Source organism: Cydia amplana, chromosome 15 (assembly GCF_948474715.1).
Source record: "Cydia amplana chromosome 15, ilCydAmpl1.1, whole genome shotgun sequence".
NCBI lineage: Eukaryota > Metazoa > Arthropoda > Insecta > Lepidoptera > Tortricidae > Cydia > Cydia amplana.
The window spans coordinates 1,830,576-1,851,482 of record NC_086083.1 but is presented as its reverse complement, the minus strand read 5'-3'; the positions used below and the strand labels follow the sequence as shown (position 1 = coordinate 1,851,482).

At 36.5% G+C, this 20,907-nt stretch overlaps 1 protein-coding gene across 1 annotated transcript in view; it reads right to left on the bottom strand.

Moving 5' to 3' along the window:
* Positions 1-20,907, bottom strand: part of LOC134654442 (uncharacterized) — a 191,769-nt gene that overhangs the window by 30,448 nt on the left and 140,414 nt on the right. The window contains exon 6 of the mRNA XM_063509888.1: positions 5,412-5,528. Within this exon, the coding sequence (XP_063365958.1) occupies positions 5,412-5,528 (117 nt within the window). The remainder of the gene's footprint in view (positions 1-5,411; positions 5,529-20,907) is intronic.

The following is a 20,907-nucleotide window of genomic DNA, read 5'->3' as shown; positions in this document are numbered from 1 at the left end:
CAGTTCACAGCCAATTAAATGCTTAAACACTGACGTTATCAAACACTATCCACAAATCAACACGAGGAAACATTAGCAATAACTTTCTTTGTCACTTTTTTCGTAGTTCTATGAAGTGTGAATTTCGCACACGCATGTTGAAACGGCTCTGTGTGTTCGAAATTTAAAAAGGGTGTGAGGTCTAAACTTGACGTCTTAGTGTGAAATTTCAAAATTATGTAAACGTTAAGTAATTTTTTTTTGGGAAACAGCCATGTTATTATGTTATTATGTATATATTTTTTGTGTTCAGAAAGTACCATGTACCTTAGAAGATTTCTTTTTCAGATTACCTATTCTATACGATCCAATAATTATATAGCATCAATTTTAAAACTTTATTCTAAAAAATAACGGAAAACTAAAAACCGTAAAAATATTTACGAAATGGTCCGTCACATCACTAGCACAACACTAAAGTCCTTAATTTTTTAATAAACTCACGAAAATGTCTAAGCGAAAATCGCGTTCCAATTTCAAATATTTCTACCGTTTGAAAGCGCGCGGTGTTTTTTTTTCTAACGCGCGAGCGGAGCTAAAGCCGAGCGAAGACTGGCTGGCATGAACGGCAGTGTATGGAAGCCTTAATAGGGAATGACGTAGGCGATATAGGGTACGTATCTGCTTATATGGTGATACTGTAGATAAATATTTTTATTGCTTATCGGATAATAAGATTGCATGTATATGCAATATGTATTGCATGTAAGATTCGATCTTGGATTTATATGTTTTCCGAGCAAAGCTCGGTCTCCCAGATATTATTGTACTGAACTGACTTAGTATCATACATAATTGGATATATTCTAAAGTATTAAGAACAACGACAAATGAGTCACCAAGCTACACAATCAATACAAACACAGGATATACTATAACTAAACGTATGCCTCTGTCGTAGAAGCCATACATTTGATAAAATATGTATGGCGTTAATATTTAATGCGGCTCTGACAGTGGACAGGGTCGTTCGTGTCACGACTTAGGTCATATGTCATTAGGTATATTACGAGAAATAGACCTTTTAGGTTCTAGATAAGTGCTGGAACCTAACGCGCACGCTGTACGCGTAAGAACCTAATATGGATATATATTAAGTTTTTTTTTCGAATTTCAAAATCTATTTAATAATTAATTATGTTATATCTAGGAAATACAGAAGTCAAATATCCACAACGCAGGCTTCGTCAGGTGGCCGCATATTCATATCGGCAACATGCTTCATCCAAAACAAACCAATGATGATATCCGCAACAGGCTTCGTCATTTTTAAATTATAATGCAAAGTTAAACTAAAATTTAGCATGAGAACGCAACAGCCGATTTCATTTGCAACCACGTTAAAATTAATATTATCAATAAAAACGAGTAGTATTGGCAAATGGTTTGTCCTTCTTTATGCATTTTTTTATAGCCATAAGAAACATTAAAATTTCAGCACCGAAGACCCTCTTTTATTTCACGACTTTCCGTGTTTTGTGTGTACAATTCAAAACGAGTGGTGTATATATGTAATGTAAGTCATAGTTTATTTATAGGCTTGGACATAAGTTTAATATAAACCTGATATGTGTGGCAGATACACGGTACCGTTGAACAACGGTCGGCTGGTTGCAAATTTGCAATGCCAAAGTGCGGTTGCATCGAATACCAAGCGCAACATTCACTGGAAGCGACCCTCATTATATGAGCGCAGTTTATAAAATTGTACAATATTCTTCAATCATCTGAGGGGCTACCGCAAAAATCGAATTTCGCACATTGCGGGCAGTTTTCTCTGTCACTCTAATTACGCCTTCATTGGAGTAAAAGAGAAAGATCCCCGCAATTTGCGAAATTCGGTTTTCGCGGTAGCCCCTCTGGTTCTGGATATGAGGGTCGTTTCTATTTTACTATTTACTAGCGACCCACCCGGCTTCGCACGGGAAGTTCAACCAATTTACGTAAAACCTTAAAAAAACACACCTAAACCATGCTCAAGAATCACTCTGTTTATAGGTGAAAACCGCATGAAATTCCGTTCAGTCGTTTTTGAGTTTATCGCAAACATACAGAGTTACAGACAGACACACGCGGCGCGGGGGACTTTGTTTTATAAGGTGTAATAAAGTGGGATGTGGGATAGACCAGTGAAATGATCGTTTTTAAGACCTCCGGCTTCTAAATTACAACCAAAAAAATTAATCTTGTCATATTTTTGTATCGGATTGAAGGTATATTATGCCACGGACATAAAAATAAATAAAAATCTAGCCAAATGGGAAAAAATAACATATTTTGTCAATGATATGATACCTATGCTCAAAATAGCGCTTGACCCTGAGTAGAAAGAACTCAAAAAAGTTTAGATCTGTCTGTACCTAAAGGCTTTAAATAATATTTTTAAAGCTATCTGATTCAAATAGGTATCTTAGTAATTTTATTAGTTAAAATTACAAATAAAAATAAAAATTGTAAATTTAAAAAAGACTTCGCCTCAAGTCGTCCCTGGTGCGAAGGTGCCCATGATGTTCGCAGCATTGCCACGCTGGATCACCACGGACATCCTTTGTACGAGGAACGACTCGGAGGCCTATGATTCATATTATATTTCGTGGCACTTCCGTCCACCTAAAGCCGCGGTGCATGCAACGCGTGGATGCAACGGTGAAAGTGCAGCGAGGTCGTCGTTACAATATGTATTGTCTTCTCATGTCTTCTCCCATGTTTATATTGTTTATACACGGTTGATAACTTATAGTACCTAATGTACAGTCAGCAGCAGTATTGGATAACAAGGCGATATATAATTTTCTACAACACTAATCGCAATGTCATAACATTGCCCCACTTTGTCATAGCAAATGGCATACAGAATTACCTTGGTCCGACTCTAGAATTCTTGTACAGTCACCAGTAATAATATGTTACTCTTCGAAGGCCGCAAAAATATGTGACACGCTCTGATGGCTCTACAAATATCGTCACAGATTATTTTTCCGGCCTTCGTTGTGTAACATATTATTGCAGGTGACTGTACCTACAAAGTTTTAATTTAAGCGATGTCAACAGTACTGAAAATAAATCCATACAATGTTTGTTAATATTTTCCTTCCTCAAGACATCATATTAATTTTACAGTAACTTATTTAATTTAAAATTTATTTAACTACTAGGTACAGTCGCTCATTGGAGCGGCCGAGGTGCTCAAAAATGTCTGAGCACTCTAATGCCTTGACAATAGAGGCGTGTTCAGATATTTGTGATTTCCTTGGCCGCTCCGATATATCTGATGGCGACTGTAGGTACTTTTACCTATGTAAATCGGAACGAAGCATAATTATCATAGTAGACATGTCAACATATTCTACACATGTATAAGTATTTAAACATAACACTTGAGGTGTTAATTGATAAATGCATTAATATTGAATACTTGACATGAATTATTTACCTAATTATACGTATTATGTATAATGACTGAAGTGATTTATGTGGAACAGCAAACAGCGATTAACTAAGTATTTATTACGAGAATATTTTTGTTGTTGATATTAAAATAAGACTGCATAATATAGATACAATTTTTAATACTAGGCAATCTGTACTGTTTTATCACAAACTATTTGGGTCAACCACGTTTTAGAAACAGGTCCCTTCTGCGTATAAAACAACAAAAGAACGACTCGGTTACAAATTTATCGCGTTTTTCTTACAATAAAAATAAGTAAAAATGGCGGACCTAATGTCTCTAGGAATTCTCTGCCAGACAATCATAAGGCAAAAAAGAAATCATTTTGCGACTTAGAAGTAATTTTATTTATCATTTTCATATCAGGCAAACATACTATCATATCATAAGTACCTATATAATTGAAGTCTTCTAATCAGTATGCACTCGAAAATACATTTAATAACGGATTATGATATGGTAAGTATCACGTCCTTTATTATCGCATTATCTATGCAAATTACTATTTTATAATTTTTCTCAAAAATGGACGGCAAAGTCGACGTTGCCGGTTAAAAAATAGGTCGCGAAGTGCGTAGTTTATGGTCATTCAAAAAATTAAAAAGTTAAAAACATTGCAGTCTCGATTTCGGGACTGCAATGTCGCATACAAATTCCATTATTTAACGAGTTCCAAACTTTTTAAAACTTCAAATGGCCATATCAAATGAAGGCATAGGTCCCTTAAACAGCCAAACAGATGATCAGCACTTATTATTATAAAGCCTATAACAGACTATCGCACCGCACCGCGTCCTTGGAGCGTCGCACCCATAAGTGAGAGCGAGAAACAGATATTTCTTTCTCGCTCTCACTTATGGGTGCGACGCTCCAAGGTCGCGGTGCGGTGCGATAGTCTGTTACAGGCTTAATGTTGGTACCGCGACTATTTAGGTGTCTCAAACAGGTTGGCGTATTTTCAGCAGAAAAATACACTTCTTTTTTTTTTTAAAGGCGGCAAGCTACTTTTTTTAATGGTTGTATTTTTTCTGTGAAAATTAATGGAAAATTAGAACGTTGCTTCTGTAAGTTCTGTAAAATATTTCTATTTCTTGCACCATTTTTGAGAAAAGCACTATATATGACTCGGCTGGAAGGCTACTTGCTGGCTTCGGATTCAATTAAACGGACTCCCAAGGTCGTCCGTTTAAAACGAATCCTCAGCCTGCAAGTAGCTACTTCCGAACCTCGACAATAATGTACTATTAATAATGTTAATGCGTAATTTGGTCGTAATCATAACAGACTGTTGTTTGATAATAAATAGTATTATAGGTATTTAGATAGAAACATTAATATGGATAAGATAAGGTTCAATAGGGTAGTTGACTAAACAAGTCAAATCAGCTCCTTTTTCCAATTTGTCAAAACGATAAGTAACTATATGGTGTTTATATAAAACGCCCACACATTAGCCTACGCCCATAGTTATTTTCGACACATAGATATTGTGTCGAAAATAGCTACGGTTTACGTTGCATGCATGCTGTGAAATATTTTTTTTTATAAGTATATACTACAGTCAACAACCCTATTCCCATGGTACTTGTAGCGCCATCTACGGGTAGCTAGTGGAAACGACAAATGTAGATAGATAGGTTCGCGCGGTTTGCAAGTAATTCGAAAGTTCTGCGTTAGATGTCGCTAGCCGTGCCTTCACTGGCAAAGAGAATTTTCATCACTCTATTCTCTTTGTTCACTGGTTTGCTCTTAACTTTACATTTTTTGACTACAGACAACAATAATTATGAACCAGGCTGACCGGTTGCATAAAATAGTTTGTTAGCGTCATGTGAAAAGTTAGATAGTAAGTTACTTACCTATACGTTACCGCCGCTGAAAGTTTCGAGTCTTATCAGCTACAAATTAAAGTCTATTTTACCTTGTCAGCCTTGTCGGTGGGCGGGGAGGCGGGCGGGCTGCGCGGGAGCCCTAGGTCTTCGTCGTCGTCGCTGCCGTCGCCGCGCCCGCGCCGCCGCACTGCTGCCACTAGCTCCGCCTGGCGAGAAAAAAGAGAACTAAGTTAGTAGATCTATGTGTCATAAACTTTATGGGCCGACACTAGCGTCAAAGAGAATAGATTTTATAGAGATTTACTGTCATACTGGTTAAAAATTCAAGCGACTAAAAATTCAAGTGAGTGAAACCGTTATCGTCTAAACAGTTTTAAATACGTCTCACGAAAGTTTAATATCGATTATTTACTGTCATGGTAATTTATGTAGCCACAGTAAATTTACCACCATCTTTTGACAGAAGATTAAAACTGTTAGTGCCCCATTTGACTTTGATCCTTATTCTTTCACTGATATATAGTCCGTCAACCAAATCTTGTCAGTAGCAATGTAAAGCAAACTGAAGTAGGGCAACACTCAAAGAGCAGTATTGCGCTAAGAAAAGCAGCAATGTACATCGAACCAACAGTTTTTTTTTCCGCTGAGCGCGCCCTGCGTACGTCAATTCAAATTGTCACTCGCGGTTTATTGAAAAAAATTAAAACATGGACGGACAATTTAAAAGCGATGTTAAAACAATGTTAATCAAAATGATGAACAAATTTGAAGATATCAAAAACAACTCTCTATCGTAGTGCTTATATTCTATTTGTTCCCTATCTATGTCTTCTAAGTTTACTAAAATAAAATCATATCAAAATGCAGATAATTAGATAGTGCATATATTTGTTATTTATAATATAATATGCCACTTGATAATGTAAATTAGTGTACTGTTCTGGATGAATATGACATACCTGTGTATTTTTTTTGATTGGTATATATTGTACAATATACATATTAAAAATAAAACAACTGATATTTGGGTGTTTATTTAATTTAAAGGTAAATAAGATAAGGGTCACTTTTCGACTTGGTTGCGTTGTACACGTACATAAACCGCCATAGGTAAGTATTGTCTGAAGAGATACTACCTACTACGAACGCCTTATATTGGGCAAGATTGAATCCTGCAACAAACATGTATGGATTAGGTAGATATTGCGAAAGAACGGCGATATAATCAAGGCTCTTAATACTGTTTAAAAGGTTTACCTTTGTAAATAGTCACAACCGATTGCTGAAAATATTAGACATGTGGGCCTATGGACGGTTTCCAGGACACAATTTATGGTCTTGTTGGATAGATTTAGGCATACGTTTTAATTTTATTTATGCCTTTTAACCCTAAAACAAAAAAACTGAACACAATCTTAAAAGTTCGAAAGAGTTCTTCCAGTACTTGTTTGTTTGTTTCAGTAATGTTTACCATCAACGAGCATGATTGTACATTGTAGGCCCCTTAGCTTTGCTTATTCTTATTGAATGTATTGGTATTTAATGGTGACAGCAGAAATATCTCTTGAAACAGAAACGATTCAGAATGAAAACCAAATGAAAACAAATAAGGTGACGGCTGTCATTCACGATCCACATTCCACAGATAAAACACAGATGACACGCGTTTTGGAATTATTTGAACACAGTGTTGCTAACCCGCGATTTTTCAAATTTGCCGCCTTTTACTACTGACAAGATTTGGTTGACGGACTTTATGTGTTAATTTGTAAATATTGAAATTAACGCCATCTAGCCGAGCATATGCCAAAGGTATGGTGCAATATTTTCGAACGATGGCGCCAAGAGTTCCTCAGTATAATCCCAAAACCTCCCTGGCAACGGGAATATGCACTTATTTTTGGCCACCGTGTATATAGTTTCCAAGAAAATGGACATGCTTCAGTAATACAATAATAAACAAACGAAATAAGTAATTAGTGCAAGCGGAAACTGATAAACATATCAACATTATCAACAACTCGTAATATTTATTATACTTAAATAATAAAAGTCATATTAACAGTCAATAAATCATTACATACGACATTTTTACTCTGAGCCGTTTATTTCCTTTCAGCAATAAAGTATAAAATGATAAAAAGCTTAAATTTGTAGCCATTTCTTGGTAAATATGACGTTTGTTAACTGAACTAAGTGTTTCCTTTGAACGATATCAATTTATGAGTGAATCACACAATACAGAGTAAATTCTTTTTAATAGGTACAGAATGATTTTGAGAGTTTGGGGGTTAATATGTAGGTCATACTGAACAACTTTTACTATAGAGCCAACCCGAAATCACGAATAAAAAATCTGCCGTCTGATACATTCCGGTGAATCAGAGTCAATATTTTGTATAGAACAGCTGATCTTTTTCGCTATTTCGGGGTTGGCCCTATAGTAAAAGTGTTCAGTATAACCTACACATTCAGCCCTTAGAATTTTGTCAGAGATAACAAAATCCCCCTGTATAAGATTAGGTGTAGTACAATATACAAAGAAAAAAAACCTTAAGATTAAGTGCACTATTTAATTAGTGTAGTATTCGAGTTACTCATAAAGTACCTAAGCTAAATGAAAAAATATGCTTCTATTTAATTGTATGTAAAGACCTATTGGAGTTCCAGGAATTGTATATTTAGATGGAGTCATGACGAAGTGCATAATAAGGAAAATATATAAAATAACGGTTGTACAGTCAGGCACATTTCCTCGTATTGCTCTGTCTACTGGATGTAATCCCAGCTTGATTCAATGTATTGTATAAACTTATATAGGCATGTTCACTATATTACTTGTATTATTTTCATAATCAAATTATAGGAAACGCTGTAAGTAATAACATTTGGATACCTTAAAAATCTAACTTTACGGTCTGAATCAAATAATCAGCACTTTTGCATTTTCCTTTGGGCAAAATATGTATACCTTTGACGTCGACTAAACCTACTACAATCGCAAGATTTCACTTACGTTTAAGTTAGTAATATTTCCAAGTTTTATGACAAATCATAATTTAGTTACATTTTTAATAATATTATGTTTAGACAAAACATAATACGTATATGATTAAAAACGTCTGAATGTTTCGTCCATGTAGGCATAAATAATAAACATAAAAAAACAAACCCATAGTTTGTGGATCTTCCCTTCCCTCACCCAACTGAACCGTTGTTTCCATGTTCGACTCATCACTCACTTGTCACCTCACTTATTATCTTAACATCATCACAAAACACAGTCTTAAACACTCCTAATAGCCACTGAAAAAAGTTAGGTATAAAACGGACTGGCCGAATAGAACAAAAAGACTGGCTGAAAAGAATGTATTCGAACCGGCACTTAAAAATATAAAACTGGCAGGAAAGAAATTCGAATTTCGAACGCGTCTCACTGACTAACACTCGGTAACTGGCACTTAAAATATATGTAGAACTGGCCGAAAGGAAAATGATTTCAAAATTTGAAATTATTCCTTTTTAACACGTCTGACTGACTGAACGAACTACCAAGCACTGACTGACTATCCATGACTGTTGACTCACAGGAAACTGTAAGGAATTATTACAATGTACCTAATTGCGTATTTAAACAATGTCCAGGTAGATGCCACAATAACGTTAATGAGGCACCCAAAATACCAAGATTAGGGATTAGGGATCTTATCTGTTGGAATTTTGTTACTTTCGACGCCCATTTTGATAAATGATCTGTATGAAATTAGCCTAGAAAAGCCCGTTTAATGCCACGTTATTTTGTCTTATCTATTATCGTTAACAGCTCTGTCACGTTTTGACAAGTATGCAAGTGCGAAAGAGACGCATATCTTATTCAGGGTGATAAACGATAAAAACGCAACTAAGTACATAGGTACTGCGTACCCACTGATTATCCATTCAGCAACAAAGGATTCAATTAAAAGTGAGTCCCGGTATGACACATATAATTACGCATTGTTACCATGCTAAGGGCAGACACATCGAAACTTAACACATTCATTGCCACCCAGCCAAACAAGACATCCGCGCCAGTGGGCTTAGCACGGTAGCAGTTATCACGCAATATGGTATAAAATATGTGAATAAAACGTTAGTTACCGACGATTATATCATGCATACTATGGTAGCAGACGATATATGGAGTTATCCACATTTGACAGCGGTAGATGACAGAAGACAATTTGCATAACATGGGGGTTGGATAATTTGACATATTATCCCATTTTGACAGTTCAACTTAGTTAATTTTATCTAAGTGCTTCTTAGGTGACGATAAGCCTTGTCGTGAAAGCAAAACTAGTGAATAAACCTATTACAAATACAAATTACAGGTAAATATCCGTTTTTCTATGATTATATTGAGAGTTATTAGTTACAATGTTCCGCTTTATATAATATAGTCAATATTTTATTTGCAGGGAAGTCAAATTTTATTATTCCTACTCGCGGCTGCTGTTGAAGAAACAAAGCGTCGAAAAATCTCGTGCATAGCTTTAAGAAACGCTTGCAACCCGTTTGATATGCCAGACGAAGAGTTTCGGCATATTTACAGAGTGTAAGGAGTGTGCAGTGCATTTATGTGCCGAACTTAACGCAGAGTCTCAAAACGGTGATGGATTACCAAAACACCTTAAAGGTAAAGCTTAATAAAATTGTAGTGTTTCTTTAAAGTTAATATGTATTCCATGTAAGACAGGCGTCTCAATGACAATGCTACTAAACTCTTAAATACTATCTCATATTATAATTGTAAAAATTAGTATGTTAAGATATTCTGTTGCACAATCTTATACTTACTAACAGAGGTTACTTATTTAAGCCACTTTTTACCTCAACATTCATATCCTAACCTAAAGGGGAAAGTCTACTTACCTAGGTACAAATATTACATCTATGTTCTTATTTGTTTTAGGTTTTAACAGTATTAGCTGTAATACTGGTAGCTGATGGCAACTACCAACGCGGGACTAGTCAAGATGATGGCTTGTCCATTGGCCAGACTACTGTAAGTCAATACCTTTCTCGAGCAACTTGCACACAGAAGGTAAGTTCTCTTGAGCACTGAATTAAGTACTTACTAGACATAAAAAACTGTGACGTTCCACTAGGCGTGTCTTAGTAACTTTTTTGAATAAGTATGAGTGTGGCTGTATTGTGCAATGAGATAGGTAACTATTGTTTGATAGTTATGTTAAGTAGTTACTGGGTCTAGGATACATACTGTTATTCTTCATATTCAATTATTCATTATGTGAAAAAAACTGACAATCACAATATAAATTCCTGAAAATCTACCATTTGTAATTTTAAGTGAAATTGTATATTGTGAGATAAATAAATCATATCATATCATATCATAATCTGGGAATGCATTTAAGGTTTAACTAAGGTATCCAGTTCTAGTTCTAATGTGCTGCATTGTTGACAAACATACTTAGTCATATTTTTATTCAAAAAAAATAATACAGGCCTATTGCTTGATGACTAGCGGAATGCGCAGCAAGCAGCAACCTCGAGTCTAGGACAAAACTTAACTTTCATATTTTTGGTGTGCATCAGTAAGCGTTCATATTGCTCTTCACGAGACTCTAATGGATAATACATATATATAAAAACTAGCGGATAATATATATAAAAACCAATGGATATTATTCCCCGAAATGGTCGTTCCCGTCGATTAGTTACTAGTAGCTATATTTTGGGTGCAAATAGCCTGCACTCATGTGAAAATATTTCATTCATAGCTGCCACATGAACCTGCTGTTACTTATTTCCTTATTTTTCTTCCAGAAAACTTCTCGTGGATACAGGGGGAAATTAAGGAAGGCGCTCCCCGAGGACTTCCTAAGCATCATGCACAAAACCGGCTGTTGTTAAGAGCCCATCAACCTGCACACTAGCGCCACTGCTAAGTAATCGTGATTATTTCAATTTAACGAAATATATTTAAAAAAGGGGGCCGCTACGCATTGTATCTTGTATTAAAGTACCTTTTCTCAAAAATGGACGGCAAAGTCGACGTTGCCGGTTAAAAAATAGGTCGCGAAGTGAGTAGTTTATGGTCATTCAAAAAATTAAAAAGTTAAAAACATTGCAGTCTCGATTTCAGGACTGCAATGTCGCATACAAATTCCATTATTTAACGAGTTCCAAACTTTTTAAAATTTTAAATGGCCATATCAAATGAAGGCATAGGTCCCTTAAACAGCCAAACAGATGATCAGCACTTATTATTATAAAGCCTATAACAGACTATCGCACCGCACCGCGACCTTGGAGCGTCGTACCCATAAGTGAGAGCGAGAAAGAGAAATCTGTTTCACCCATAAGTGAGAGCGAGAAAGAGATATCTGTTTCACCCATAAGTGAGAGGGAGAAAGAGATATCTGTTTCTCGCTCTCACTTATGGGTGCGACGCTCCAAGGTCGCGGTGCGGTGCGATAGTCTGTTACAGGCTTAATGTTGGTACCGCGACTATTTAGGTGTCTCAAATAGGTTGGCGTATTTTCAGCAGAAAAATACACTTCTTTTTTTTTTAAAGGCGGCAAGCAAATTTTTTTAATGGTTGTATTTTTCTGTGAAAATTAGAACGTTGCTTCTGTAAGTTCTGTAAAATATTTCTATTTCTTGCACCATTTTTGAGAAAAGCACTATATTTGACTCGGCTGGAAGGCTACTTGCTGGCTTCGGATTCAATTAAACGGACTCCCAAGGTCGTCCGTTTAAAACGAATCCTCAGCCAGCAAGTAGCTACTTCCGAACCTCGACAATAATGTACTATTTGAATACTCGTACATCAAACTAGTTTCTATGTTGCTGGATTCGTCAATCTATGCGTCCAAGTTAAAACGGCCGTTTTTGTTTTGAGTTTATAGATTGACGAATTCAGCAACATAGAAACTAGTTTGATATATTCACAAGGTACTTTAATACAAGATACAGTACGTAGCGGCCCCCCTTTTTTAAATATCTTTCGTTAAATTGAAATAATCATGATTATTTAGCAGTGGCGCTAGTGTGCACGTTGATGGGCTCTTGAGAATGTGCGCGTGCGAGCCAGCTTAATAAATACTTATTTCGCCTATAACCAACTATGTTTTACTATCACACAAATACCTACCTAATCTATTTACCTATTTTTCTATGGTCAATCTTCATACAAAACAGCATTCCCCGCATGTAGGTGTCGCTTATTCTTATTTTTCATTTTAGCGTACAAAATCTGTCACTGTTACTACTTATAGCTTCTAAACGTATTTAATCCGACTTTCATATATATACACTATAGTATAATTAAAGCATTTTAAGCACGTTCTTATTTAAAGACGCATCTAGTTAGTCTGTGGCGGTCAAAAGGTTAAATAAGAATATTCCTAAATGCTCTATTATGCTATAAGTCTACCTACTTTAGTAACTATAACTACGGTCAGACAGAGTTTAATACTCTAATAATTAATGTTAAATTTTAAAAAACTATGTTAAATCCATTAACAACAATGTCAATATTCTCGCGGCGTTGGCACTGTTGTCAGTCTTCTATGTTTACTAGGTAAGTTAAGAGCCCGTCAACGTGCACACTAGCGCCACTGCTAAATAATCGTGATAATTTAAATTTAACGAAAGATTTTTTTAAAGGGGGCCGCTACGTATTGTATCTACATAGTATTAAAGTAACTTTTGAATACATCAAACTAGTTTTATGTTGCTGGATTCGCCGATCTATGAACATAAAACAAAAACGGCCGTTTTAACTTTGGACGCATAGATTGAAGAATCCAGCAACATAAAAACTAGTTTGATGTATTCAAGAGGTACTTAAATGTGACGGAATCTATGAAAAGGGACCTTATTGTCGATGGCGCTTACGTCATTATTAAAGATGCTCCGATATAAATATAATGCCGCGCGATGTAAGCGCCATCGACAATAAGGTCCCTTTTCATAGATAATGCCCCAAATACAAAATACAGTACGTAGCGGCCCCCTTTTTTAAATACCTGACGTTAATTTGAAATAATCACGATTATTTAGCAGTGGCGCTAGTGTGCACGTTGATGGGCTCTTAACAATATCGGCTCTGTGCTACTGGAGAGAATATTATAAATGGGTAAATAACACAACTATTGCCAAAAAGATAAACCAAGTTTATTTTCACATTAAATTATGGTATACAAACAAATCATTAATTGTCGTCCCCGGTGCGAAAGTGCCCATGATGCTAGCAACTTTTCAACGCTGGATTACTATGGGCAGCTTTTGCACCAGGAACGGCTCGGAGCGAGGGCCGTAATGTATAGGTATACATAGTAATGACCTGAAAAGGGAAAAAGTGTTTTGGTCTCAGACACACTCAGAGTACTCAGACAACGATATAACCGGAGAGTTAGCCACGGAAATAGGTACTTATGCAATTTATAGAGCAACGTAATCCCTCTAGTTAGTGTGCCATACTATCATTATTAATTAATCCGGTCGCCTGACAGCAGTTCAGCGGTGGGTGTGAGAGTGGTTGGGCAACAACGGAGTTGTAAAATCAATTGAAGGTGTGCAATTTATAGAGCTCTGTGTTTGGTGTGATATTATAGCTAATTATGTATTTAATTCAAATATAACAATGCCAGGCGTTTTTGCTTTACGTATATAATCCACTCGTACTTTTCGCAATCGTACTTTTTGTACTCTGTCACAGAATAAATAATAGTACTACTCTGTTCGATTACGCCTAGGTATGTGTTAAGAAAAAGTAGAAGACATATACAACTATGCGTGAAGCAATTGTGAGTCAGGTGGAATTTGCTCATGGTCTTCCTGCAGGCGCTCAAGTGGTTTGTGTACTTTCATCACCTGACACTACTATTCCCCCAAATAAAACGCCTGGCATTGTTATATTTGAATTAAATATATAATTAGCTATGATATCATTTTACAACCCCTTTGTTGCCCATCCACTCACACACCCACCGCTGAACTGCTGCCATGCTGGATTAATTAATAATGATAGTATGGCCCACTAACTAGAGGGATTTCGTTGCTCTATAAATTGCATAAGTACCTATTTCCGTGGCTAGCTCTTAGACTAATATATATAATATACAAATACTTAAATACATAGAAAACATCCATGACTCGGGAACAAATATCTGTGCTCATCACACAAATTAATGCCCTTACCGGGATTCGAACCAGGACCGCGGCTTCACAGGCAGGGTGACTACCCATTAGACCAGACCGGTCGTCAAAACATATATATGTACTTACATAAGAGAATTTGGGACGTTAGCCGCGTACCCTGCCTCGTTTCCAGCCTTGGCCACCGGTGGACTTGATCACTTTATCTTTAGTGTATGACATATATTTCAATTTATAAGAACTGAAACAAACTACTAATGATGTCGCGGGGTAAACTATAAAAATACTAACGCGTTGGCCACATTGCGCGACTGGCTCCGGCTAAGGCAGGGAAGGCTAGATGGGAACGAAAGGTCCGATCGCTGTGTCTCGCTACAACCTATGGTTGTCGCCTTAGCCGAAGCCAGTCGAGCAATGTCATGGCCAAGCCGTAAGGCTAAAGGCTTCGTCACACAGGCGCGTTTTCCGGGCGGGGCGTTAGCGGGGCGCGCCGCTTTTACATATAAAACGCTCACGCCCCGCCCGGGAAACGCGCCTGTGTGACGGAAACTTAAGCGTATGCTGAGACGCAGGCGACGTAGGTCACGCAGCGCAGCACAGAGCGATTTTTGTAAAGTATAGAACGTCCTTTAGGTACGCACACTCCAGAGTAAGGACGTTCCATACTTTACAAAATCTGCTCTGTGCTGCGCTGCATGAACTGCGTCGCCTGCGTCTCATAATACGCTTAGCCTAGTGGCATTATTCATAAAAGTGTTACTGCCCTGAATTAGCTATGAATCGTTTGTCTTTATCTGTCATTTTGACTTAGATAAAGATAAGATAAAAGATAGTTTATTCAAGTAGGCATAATTACAATGCGCTTATGAACGTCAAATAAAGCTAGGTAGACCGGCTCCCTTATGTATTTGAAAGAAAGGGATAAAAAATTATTTAACTAAATCAGGTCCGTAAAGTTTTATGAATAAGGTGGTAAGTACATATCTTGTCAAATAAAAATGATATTTTTGATAAAAGTTTTTATTGCCGACTATAAAGGCCCCTGTACACAATGGGCCATCGCCGGCCAAACCAAGGGACGCAGCCATGCGGTAGAATGAGATAGCAATATCACTTGCTCCCTCTAACGCATAAATGCGTCCCCCAGAATGGCGCATTGTGTACTGGGGCCTTAACAGGCAATTAATACCTACTCATAAAAACAATTTCTAAGAAACCCAAACACAAATTAGGTTGCTTTATATATATCAAAGAGTTTCTTTGACCACATCCTGCGTCCATCATCAGATATTCGGTGGTACCATAATATTGCGTTATCAGTTATCACCCAACTTAAATAATGTATATTAAGTTTTAGCTCAATCGAATAAAGAGACGTGGGGTCTAATTTATCTTGTAATATGTACTTACTTGATACATACATTGCAACTTAAAGGTTTGTTAGAAAAAACCTTTTAAATACCATTGTAATAGTTTCACCTACATATGCTTAACAAATAAACACTTTTACTATTGACTTCGAAATGCATGGACGTGCCTGCTGAGAAGTGTGTTCCAGGCAGAAAGTCAGAACTTTTTTTTGGCGCACTCTCTCGTTCTATAGCTAAATATTATGACTATCCCTTTTCTAAATAAGTCATTAAATAATTGAGGCTGCAGATTTTAGTTAATTTCTATCGTGTCCTCGATAACTTGAGTGTCCTCCAATATGTTATGACTGAAACAGAAACAAATAGATTAGATGAGGTCATGATTTTATAGTGGCGCAGGCTAGTACAGAGGTTCATTTGCAAATTATAAGAAATTAATGTCATTTTTAGAAAGCTGTCGTTTTTAAGTCAGGGGGATTTTATAGTTTCATTGGTCCGATTTCGTTTCGACTGAGAATAAATTAAATTTTGTTCCAGTAACTATTAATCCGTTATTTAAAGCATTTTTGTTATTATTATTTTATTAAAGAGTACCTATTATGTATTAAAGTGTAGTCTATGCCACCTGCGGCATAAAAACATACCAATGAACATCTTATTCAACAATATTTGTCTCAGTAGTTAAGCTTTTATGCTAGGGTAATACACGACACAAACATACCCACACACATACATACATACCTACATACATAGGCTGCTAAAATCATAATTCTTCCCATTGTCACGTATACAATCAAACCACTTAGGGTATTGCAAATGAAAACATTTAAAATAAGAGTACCTACTTAAATCTTTCAATTAAACTGCTGGCAATACACACTAGGCTATGCCTGCGCAGTTTAGCATGTACACTGTACAGTTCAACTGCACAGGTAAAGCCGGTTTGGAAACTGCAGTCGAATGCCTTTTTACCTGTGCAGTTAGACTGTACATAAAAATTAAATATTAATAATATTTTATCCTTATGTCTTAGATTCATGGCACAAAGTGTGGTGGTGTTTTTCTTTTGTCAATACACTTGAATTCTTACATACAAAACCAGCTTCTACAATATTCAGACAGGGTAAAAAAACAATTTTGAAAGTGAGGTCTACGGGTTCCAAAGTTTTTAATTGTTGTTACAATCATTATGACCTTTTTCTGCAGTGTGAAAAAAATGTCAATTGGTAGTTTAGTAGTGTATCTTTCAATGTTGTTAACTCTAGTTTACCAAAAACAAGTATAACAAACTAGAACTTTCTAGTTAGGTAATTAATCTACAGTTGGATCAACTTTTACAACATCCATTGTTGCCATGACAACTTCATGCAATTATAGTAGTCATAGAACAGTTTTTAACAAACTTTTGTCACTTAGTAGAACATAGTCATAGTAGAAGATCAGTGTCAATAGTTTTAAATGGCACAATAAACTCTTCATGATTTTAGTTTAAGAAAGGTGTACTTACATCTCCAATCCTTGATTCTTCTGGATCCATTTTAGACAAGCCAGTTCTCCCGGTAATTGGTTGAGTTACCGCTCACTGCTAGCGGAGCCTGGGTTGCTGCCACATTGATTTTTCTAACTTTGCAGCTCAATTAACGACAAGTCTGACAATAAAAATAGAATTTATAGATAATTGACACATTTAACAGCTAAATTGTATTCAGTGATGACTTGATGACCCTACCTGCAACGGTAGTTAGAAACTGGATTTGGGCTAATATCAACAAGATAAACAACAAACATTAACACATTAACTGCCAGCGACTCACTAGGGGAGTTCACTGTTCGTAGGCGCTTTTTGCTACATACGGTTTTTCCCGTGTTATCGGCTACACTCGTAGCGCGTAGCTCGCGCTGGCACTGAATGTTTTAAGTAATGCTAAGTTATGGATGTTTCTTGTGTCCATACTACAAACTTTGCTTAGTTTGAGATGAGGTTGATCTGTATTAATTATTAGCATAGTACTTACCGACTTCCATGCCTGCTGCCACTGATGCCACTGATCTGTACGGATCGTGCTCTCATAGAACTTGTATGCAGCACTGCACTTATCTCTGGCTTCCGAGAGGCTCATGGTCCTCCCTGTACTCCCTGTAGGCGAACAGGGGATGCTGAGTTATATATTTTGCTAGCATTTTCTTCTGGGTCAAAGAATCGACTGAAAAACATATTCATGACAAAATCAGTTATGATCAAACGAATTATAACTTTTTCTGTAAATAAATTATTGGTTTTTAGAGAAACTTACATTATGCGTGGCATTTTCTTTAGATTTCACAGCAAATCAGTATTTTTCTTCAACTTGGTTTGTATTCTGATATTTTCACTGATCACGCGCGTACGCGATGCTTGTCAATGTCAAATTATTGTCAATTGACTCAATTGTCAAACACGATTATCCGTGCATGTTATAATGTAGGTCAATTTGTATAAAGCTGTCACTCATTTAAACACTTTTCAATTTGGAAGTGTAGTAATAAAATTGACTATTCATGTTCAAACTATGTCCGACACACGTCCGACATATGAATAAGGGCAGCCATTGAATAGATTTTTCATAAGCTCTACGCATAGACAGTCGTGGTCACTATCGTATGATAGTCGATAACTTTATTCAATATCGACGTGGTAGGCTTATCGTAGCTCGGGGCCATGCTCAGCGATATGACAAATTTACCAATAACGTTAGAAGACAACGTATCATACCACGTGCAATATGATACGCCCGTGCTAAGCCCGCAGGCCACAAAAAATTCTTCATATAAAGCTGTAGTACCACGATCCCGACTATCGGGTCGTCCGACTCGTCCGGCCTGGGAACAAAATCATAAAATACCCGATAGTCGGCTTTTCGGCACTGAATGTGTTAAAGTCGCGTGTAAGCAGTAGGTATACCTATCCAAACTTCTGACTGACTATATACTATATTTAGTTTAAAATTCTGACGCTTGCGAGTTTTACTGAAAAACGTAGTCAATTCCAATAGGGAGCATCTGCAACCTTACGTAGGCTGTACTAGACTAGGTAGGCTAACCGCTAGAAGATGAAGCATTGATGTCAACTTTAGCCAGTCTTCTCCGAGACCACGGGGACAATGCCGTCCTCGAAACGTCGGATGTAAATCTTAGAATAGAATAATAGAATAATAATATTTATTTAAAAGAAAAAACCTTATTAACTATACATAATGTCCTGTGACCCCACACTAGGCTATGCCTGTCAATTGGTAACCGGAATCGTAAATAGTTAGAGAAATTAAGCAATTCAAAGAAAGAAAAAAAGGAAAAAAAAAGCGGCCAAGTGCGAGTCGGACTCGCCCATGAAGGGTTCCGTATTTAGGCGATTTATGACGTATAAAAAAAAACTACTTATTAGATCTCGTTCAAACCAATTTTCGGTGGAAGTTTACATGGTAATGTACATCATATATTTTTTTTAGTTTTATCATTCTCTTATTTTAGAAGTTACAGGGGGGGGGGACACACATTTTACAACTTTGGAAGTGTCTCTCGCGCAAACTATTCAGTTTAAAAAAAAATGATATTAGAAACCTCAATATCATTTTTGAAGACCTATCCATAGATACCCCACACGTATGGGTTTGATGAAAAAAAAAATTTTGAGTTTCAGTTCGAAGTATGGGGAACCCCAAAAATGTATTGTTTTTTTTCTATTTTTGTGTGAAAATCTTAATGCGGTTCACAGAATACATCTACTTACCAAGTTTCAACAGTATAGTTCTTATAGTTTCGGAGAAAAGTGGCTGTGACATACGGACGGACAGACAGACGGACAGACGGACAGACAGACAGACAGACATGACGAATCTATAAGGGTTCCGTTTTTTGTCATTTGGCTACGGAACCCTAAAAATGTCTGTGTGTGTGCGTGTGTCTGTGTCTTAACAACAAACACGGTGTTATCGGTACCTATATACAAATTAACTGTATAATTCCCGGTAAATTCAGTTGTTTGTGTGGGTTAATTATAAACGGTGACCGAGTGCAGGATAATAAAACCACGTAAAATTAATCAGTACCCTGGTAATGAACCGACCAGTGGATTCATTTTTTTTGTTTTACCAATGTCAAAGTACCTTATTATCGACCTATCCATTGTTTTGAATCACTATAGTAAATTAAAAAATGTTGCTATGATAATTTTTTGAAATACGAGCGAAAGAAATTGCGAATCTAATAGTAAATATTGACCACTCGTTTTCAATTCTATTAGTAGAATTTAAATGCCTATTAGTGGAGACATTATTGAATGATATAGGTACCTACATGAAATCGAGCGGTAGAAATTCAAAAATCGGCCCTCAGATGCCCGTTGCTCAAAAGCTTGTAACTTGTAATACAAGCGGATGTCACTTTTTGACAGCTTTTGTTAGAAAGGGACTTCCACTTGTATTACAAGTTACAAGCTTTTGAGAAACGGGCCCCTGATCGTGTTGTCAATAACAAAATGGAGCATCCATTATTTGAAAAGGAAGGGAGAACGACCTCTATCTAATTTGCAATAAAGTATGTCTGATTTCAAAACTTGGGCGATCAATCGGCACATCAACAGGATACACAATTACATACGCACGTATTGGAATTCAAATCAGTTGAATACTTCGTTTTTTAAATATTCGGAGGAAGCTTATGATTGGAGCAAGAACTGCGAATTACTAGATAAGTACCTACTTTGTTTACCGTATATAGTTTGCCAAAGGACTGTCTCATTACTCTCATTCCAAACATAGACAGAGAGAATCATACTATCTTTGTCTTACACTAGTACTAGGACTCAAAAGAAAAGGATGAGTATAGATTTCCTGATTCTTACTGACTGACAAATTGGTTTGTCCAACTATAGGATGTTAGGGGAAAAAGCGAAGAATTTTAACAATGCATTCCCTGGGTCCCAGGCAATGATTTCGTTTAGCCAATAGCCACTTAATATGTAAGAAATTGTATTATAAGCTGAGATTAAATTAAATTATGGAAGTCG